At 37.5% G+C, this 7,706-nt stretch overlaps 1 protein-coding gene across 3 annotated transcripts in view; it reads right to left on the bottom strand.

Moving 5' to 3' along the window:
* Window positions 1–921: 921 nt before the first annotated feature.
* Window positions 922–7,706, bottom strand: part of WDR70 (WD repeat domain 70) — a 247,772-nt gene continuing 240,987 nt past the window's right edge. For all 3 annotated transcript variants that reach the window (XM_067545549.1, XM_067545548.1, XM_067545550.1), the window contains one exon: window positions 922–1,658. In XM_067545549.1, the coding sequence (XP_067401650.1) occupies window positions 1,571–1,658 (88 nt within the window). In that variant the 3' untranslated portion in view covers window positions 922–1,570. The remainder of the gene's footprint in view (window positions 1,659–7,706) is intronic.

Below are 7,706 nucleotides of genomic sequence, written 5' to 3'. Positions count from 1 at the left end.
ACTAATTTGTTATTTAAAATAAGTTGTTTGTTTCCCGTTCTTGGTACAAAATGCAAAAGTGGTGGTTTGTCCTCACTAATGCCATCACCATCAAAGGGTTATGGTGTGGCAGCAGCAGTGGAGATGTTCTGGTGTTCGTGTCTCAGGTAGATATTCAGGAAACCCTTTGGGAACTGTCCTGCTTGCCCCAAAAGTGCAGGTGATAGGAAGGGGAAAGACAAGACATGGAAGGAAAACAGCAAAGAGCAGAGGGCAAACCCCCAACATTTAAATTAAGTTCTAATCCATCAAAACACTTAAGCAAGCGTCTAAGCCCCATTGATTTCAATAGGACATAACTATGTTCTTAAAATTAAGCATCTGCTTAAGTACTTTGCTGAATCTGGGCCTCAATCAGGTAAATTAAAGTCCCTCTTACCCTCACTCTAGCCATCACTTATAGAGCTCACTCTTACAAGATTCTGAGTGCCCTCCACTTCCAAAGATATCATTGGGGAGAGCGGGTGCTCAGCACATTTCAGGGTTATCACTGTGATATCTGAGTGCCAAGCAAATATTATCATAATCAAAATATACAAGCCCACAAGTGATCTAGCTTCCTCTTTACTTGCCTTAATGAGGTTAGTTTGTTTTTTTCTCTCCTTCACACAGTGACATTTACCATAGCAGCTTGGTGGTAAATACCACCATTTTATAAAGGTCAGTATCACACTTTAGAAAGTAACTTTGTCAGCCAATATATACACAGTTCAGCTATACACCTCAGCAAGCCCAAGTCTGTGTGTATATTGACTAACAAACACAAGTTATCAAGTGTTATGGCTTACCAATACACAGCAAGGGTTAGGAGGCCTGAACAAAATCTATTTAACTTTGAACAACCCATACAAAATTAGAAAAAGAAAAGTAACAAGTGTACAATGTTTTATTCAGACAAATATACAGAATTGTACATTCTTATTCCATATGGCTTATAAAATAAAATCTTTACCAGTAATGTGAGATATTGTACAATTCAAAAGAAACGTATTTCAGATAAGCCATAAATACTAGAAAATATTTGATGTTTTACAAAACTAGCACTCCAGCTAAACAAACCTGATGCCTAAGAATTATCCTAAATTGATATTCCTAAAAAATGTGAAATTATGACTTTGGATTTTTTTGTGCAACTTAATAGATGTTATTGGAATGAATAACGGAAGCCTAAAAAACTGTAGTTTTTATGTTCTTACTTAAAATCCTCATATGGAGTATTATAGTAAAATGTTGCTTTCACCTTAATCATTGATGATGTATTCTGGTTAAAATTAGAAAAACAAATTTTTTTTTAAATAAAAAATTAACAAAATGACATAAGATTTTTGCATAATATAATTAACTTCTTATTACAAAAGACAGATTAACAATTCTAGTCCACTGTAATGCAACAATCATCTTTGGGTTGTTGCAAATTGTGCAGTGCATTAAAATAATTTCTGTTTGTAAAGAATTTGACATTTTATTGCATAATGAAAAAACTCTCCACTTTGTTTTAAATCCTCTGTCATCCTCCTCCAAATCAAATTCTTCAAATTTTACGTTTTTTCCACTCTGGCTTGTTGTCTGTTTCATCTTCCTCTGATTCCACTTCTGCAAAAACTGTTTTTGGCTGCGTCCTAGAAAATATTAAGAAGCAGCAGAATAATGATTAAACTACAGTTCTTCAATGCAGAAATGAACAACTTTCTTCTATTACTCCCACAAGAGAAAAAAATGCAATGGGCTTAATTATTTCATTTTAATTGTGAAATAAAAACATTCACTAAATTTCTAGCTAATCAGAGCAACTTGCAGTTGTAAGGCAAAAAAATGAATGAAAGAGCAGAATAATTAATACATATGCATCTCTTGCAAGTACTGTTTGCTCTTCAGCTAGCACTGTTGTGTGTGTTTTCAATGAATAAAATTAAGATATCAGAAGGGTTTTTAATATAAGGCTACAAAAACTGAGTTACACATTTTCATATTTTAAAATAAATCTTTCAAACATTTAGTTTGACAGCTGCCAGCAAAGGAAAACAGGAACAGCACAGTTTCTGGCTAAGGCTATACACGAAAAAACAGCTCCGCTCCACAGAGACCATCCAGCACTACCATAGCATAATAAAAGTAATGATCCTCATACAAGAATTTACTGTATCCTGCAAGTAATTTTGAGCCTATCTACCCAGACATTATTTGCTTGTAATTTAAACAACATACTGAAAAACTTTACAAAATATTCACTAACTACTTTTTAAACTAGAACAGTATCAAATAGTTTTTCACCTAACTATTTGTATGTTCAACGTCACTGTTTTGCACTTTAATCTCAGTTTAGTCTACTTTTCCCAGTCTAATGGTTAAGAATAACCACAGAACCTTCCAGCGGTATTAGTGAAACCACTGAATTTCTAAAATTGGCTACAACTGAGACTCATCATTTCCAAGCCACAATAGAGTATAAAATACAAGGCAGCCAACAGTTTTTGGCTTATTAGCGTATTAACTAATATTTTTACAGCACTTTGAGGATGTAAAGTGCTATATAGGCGCTAAGTATTGTTATTATTACAACTGTTACTTGGCAGACTCTGCAAAGTGCATAAACCATAACAAAATTGTGCTTAACTTACTTAAAATAATAGGCATAATTAAATGTTTGAACCTACTTCAATGGGAGCAAGAGCAAGTCTAATGTGTACAACACATCCATTAAAATTAATAGGCTGGATTCTCTAGTCTGCTAAGTATATATTGCACAACATGGATTTAAAGCTGCCAGAGATAGTAAAGAATTCGCTCTTGCAGGGGCTCTCCCCACTGGTGTAAGCTACCTCCTGCACCAGCCACTCCCTCCGCCATTAACATAGGGTTGAGGAGTGTAGGGATGGCCAGTGGGTACGGGCATGTCAGAGTGGAGCATCCTCCACTGACGTAAGGTCCCCGAGTAATCCTGAACTGAGATCAGGCATCTTGGGATCAGGGAGCTGCAACTTAGGTCTTGATTACATGGAGATTTAATGCACTTACAGTAGCCTTCCTCACACTAAAAGTTCAAATAGGAGTATCTCAAAGTGCACTATGGAACTTTTAGTGTGCGGTAGCAGGGTTCACTCTGCAACTTAGTGCACGGCAAGGTAGAGCACTGTACATTCACACCCTGGCTTGTTGCGGAGTAAAGTCTGTGTGCGGACAAGACCAAACTCACTTTTCCTCCACCTCACTGCATTTGAGCAGAACTTGTGAACTGACCCAATGAGCTGGCATATGGCATGAAGAAAATACATTTCATAGCATGCAAAATTAATTCTATATCAAGTTAAACAGTTTGAAAAAATAAAAATAGTCACATTTAAAATCATCTGAAGATAGTTCCATAAATTCCATTTCTTCAATAATAATAATAAAAGAAGCAGCAGCAAAACTTCAGCCAACATGGTCACCAGGGAGGAAAGCTTTACTAGCTAAAGCTTTACTGGATTTTGTTGGTTGTTGAAGAAATGGAATTTATGGTATCTCATTTGTTTCTCTCCTTCTCTCTTCAAATCTTATTGATGGAAGTTTATTTAGCCAAATTAAGAGTCTATCTATCTGCCTATCTAGGATTTTGTACAAAAGCCATCTGAGTGTCATGTGGTATCAAGTCAGGTCAACATCAGGTTGTTTGTCAGTGCAACACAACTGGCCTGTGATCAGGTGTATATCTGAAATAAAAGTCTGTGATGATAATTATTAATTGGAGATAGTCATCAAGAACGTAACAAGAATGGCCATACTGGATCAGACCAATGGTCCACCAAGCCCAGTATCCTGTCTCTGACAATGGCCAATGCCAGATACTTCTGGCATTTGGAGGTTTAGGGACAGCCGGAGCATGGGGTTGTGTCAATGATCATCTTGGCTAATAGCCGTTGATGGACCCATCCTCCACACATTTATCTAATTCTTTTTTGAACCCAGTTATACTTTTGGCCTCACAACATCCTCTTGCAAGGAGTTCCACAGGTTGACTGTGCATTGTGTGAAGAAGTATTTCTTTAGGATTGTTTGAAACCTGATGCCTATTAATTTAATCAGGGGACTCCTAATTCTTGTGTTATGTGAAGATATAAATAACACTTCCCTATTCACTTTCTCCACACTATTCACGATTGTATAAACCTCTATCATATCCCCCCTTATTTGTCTCTTTACTAAGTTCTTTTTAATCTCTCCTGATATGGAAACTATTCTATACCCCTTATTTTCATTTCCCTTCTCTTTAGCTTTTCCAATTCCAATATATCTTTTTTGATATGGGGCCATCAGAACGGCATGTAGTATTAAAGGTGTAGGTGTTACAAGGATTAGCAACACTATGATATTTGCTCTTTTACTATCTATCCCTTTCCTTATGGTTCCTAACATTCTGTTAGCCTTTTGACTGCTGCTACAACTGAGCAGATGTTTTCAGAGAACTATCTATGATGATTCCAAGATCCCTTTCTTGCATGGTAACAGCTAATTTAAACCCCAAGGAAGGACAATTTAATTCACAATATGGTAATAATTCCGTGTATCTGGGGGAGCAGGATGGTGTGATATAAAAAGTCATTTTAAAGTGACATATTTGCTGAAACCTGTAAGATGTTCTGAGTCTACTAAAACAAAAAGCTGTAGCATAACCTAGCAGTAATGACATCTAGGGAAAATGTGATGAAGAAATCAAGTCTGCTTGCTATCTCATTTTTAAAATTAGCATGAAATGACTTACTGGCCTTGGTTCAGCTGGCATATAAACTTTCCCACCTCCACAGAACATATAATGGTGATTTGGGACACCTAGGGTGATTAATTTATCTGACCATTGTAAAGATATGAGCAAAGGAAAAATACAGTTTTTGTTAAGCCATTGTCAGCACAGATCATTTAACTTTAAAAAAAATCATACCTCTAGCTAGAAATTGCCAGTGGTAGCAGGAGTTTGCTGCATGACTAATGTTTGTAGAAAAAATTATTAGAACAGGCTTATTACTTCAACATATTTTCATTTCCAAGGGCTCTATGGTATACGAAAAGCTCTGACAGTCTTTCTTCCTTCAGCTCTCTCATCAATTTTCATTTACTGAGTGGCTGTTATAAAATCAATTGTCACCAGCTACCAAAGAAGTGCCCGGAGACCAGGGCATGCCCAGCTGCTAGGGCGAAGCAGTTTCTCGATGACATAACTATTTACACTACTATACACATTAATACTAATTATAAGAACTATGTATACTAGATTATCAAAACTACAAATATAATGAAGCAAAGTCCAAACCTCTGGCTCTCAACCTTTCCAGACTATTGTACCCCTTTTAGGAGTCTGATTTGTCTTGCATACCCCCAAGTTTCAGCTCACTTAAAAACTACTTGCTTACAAAATCAGACCTAAAAATACAAAAGTGTCACAGCACACTATTACTGAAAAATTGCTTACTTTCTCATTTTTAGCATATAATTATAAAATAAATCAATTGGAATACAAATATTGTACTTACATTTCAGTGTATAGTATATAGAGCAGTATAAACAAGTCATTGTCTGTATGAAATTTTAGTTTGCACTGATGTCGCTAGTGCTTTTTCTGTAGCCTGTTGTAAAACTAGGCAAATTTCTAGATGACTCGATGTACCCTCTGGAAGACTTCTGCAAACCCCTAAGGGTACATGTACCCCTGGTTTCGAACCACTGGTCCAACCACTGGGAAGAAAGCTTTGCTGCAGCAAAAGGATCATTCCAGCAAAAGTTATGGGTAGTAAGAAGGAACTGAGAGGGTGTGTAACTGGCAGCGCTCCTTTTACTGGCGCATATGCACACAGCTCCAGAGGACGCTAGCGCCAGCCCTACACATACCAATAAGGGAAAATCTCTGGCAACAGTGTACGCGGAACACACACACCTAGCAAGGAATGGACATGAGCAAGCACTCAAAGAAGAACAATGAGGACACAGACAGGAATTATATTATTTGGCCAAATGGCTGTAACATTATTTAACTTAGGATATCTCTTAAAAATGCCTACCCAGACAGTAACACAAAGAGGGAATTACAGTTCCCATTTGTCTCTTTCATCCTAAACGTCTCTGGCCAAAAATATAATTGACAGCCTTCACGCCTACCTGTCACAGGCCATCATGGTACATGCTTAAATTTGTCTCTTCTTTGGTCTGTTGTGGGGGTAGAGACCTATCCCAGATGGTGCCTATCTGGCGGAGGAAAGGAAACTGATGTTTTTTTGAAGAGGTGGGTATCTGCTTTTATTTAGCATATAGTATCACTGCCATCTGCTCATAGAACTCTAATTGTGTCCCCAGTTCTAAAGCCCATTTTATTTTAAAGACGACTTTGTGTCTTAACACTGCTGAATATAAAATGTTGACCATAACAGTCTTAGATCGACAGTGATATACTTCTTGCTTAGGTCCCTGTCCTATACCACTCAGGCCAATGTAAAATACCTATTAACTTCAAATATGGTTTATTGGAACCTTAGTTACAACATTTAGTGGTTCCTGCTGATGGTGAGTTTGAAAGACAGAAGGACACCTGAAATAATTATAGCATCTCTGTACGGCTGTGTTAAAGCAAACAGTTCACAAAGAAAGTTGCAAATATTTACAACTGTTGCCTCAAGTTCCTTTCCTCCAACTCTTTCTTTGAACCCTTTAATGTCTTCCAGTTCCCTTCACGCTACTGAAATTGGTCTCATTAACTTCTCTAACAATTTGTTCCCAGCCAAATTTCAAGGTCTTTGCTCCATCTTCATCCACTGTGACCTCCGTCACAGTTTTATGGTAACTGTACCTGTATTGCCCATCCATGGTCCCTTGACAGCACCCACTGAAAGATTTCTGGCTCCCAGCTGGACCTCTCTGGGCAGAAACCAACATGTCACCCCTCCTGACCAGGTAACAGAAGGTCTTTTCAATTGGCTGTATCAGACAGGTGGCCCTGAATCAAATTAAGCTCAGGTTATTTATCTAAAAATCCTTTTTTTGTTGGCCTCTGGAGAACCCAGTCTGAACTAGTATATGTGAGTCTCCCCAAAAGGTGGTAGGTACCTCTTGTAGGGAGCGGTTTTACTACCTGGCTGATTTGCCTTAATCACCACCCACTGTTTTTTGTTCCCGGAGGAACTGCAGTAGCCCTCCACCAGGAAGTAAAACATAATCATACATCAACATCAACCATTCATTTAAAACAACCCAAAGATACCGCATAGGGTTGCAATATCTGTCAATCTCTCTGCTGCTTTTAATGCTATCGATCACATTCGCCCTCTTGACATCTTACTTACTTTGGGCTTCTGTGATATTGTCCTTTCCTGATTAAACTCCTATATTTGATCATTCCCTCAGTTGATTCTCCACTTTTACTCACTGTCCATAATGGTACCAAAGAACCCCGTTTTTCATCCCCTCTTCTTCTTGCTCTACTTAGAAATAGAAAGGTCCAGAGAAGGGCAACCAAAATGATCAGAGGCTTGGAAAGATATCCAAGTGAGAAATGATTCAAGTGATTAGAACTAGTTAAGAGAGGAGATTAATAAAAGCAGATAGAAATAATGGTGGAAAAAATGAGGTACAGGAGATGGTCAAGAGAATGCTTCTGCTCACCCTTTCAATACAAGAAAAAGGAGATAGATTAAAAAGAAACATTT

Source organism: Emydura macquarii, unplaced genomic scaffold (assembly GCF_026122565.2).
Source record: "Emydura macquarii macquarii isolate MOO-44397 ecotype Brisbane River unplaced genomic scaffold, CSIRO-AGI_Emac_v2 contig_1045, whole genome shotgun sequence".
Lineage (NCBI taxonomy): Eukaryota > Metazoa > Chordata > Testudines > Chelidae > Emydura > Emydura macquarii.
Note: the sequence above shows the minus strand (reverse complement) of the source record. Positions and strands in the feature narration are given on the sequence as shown.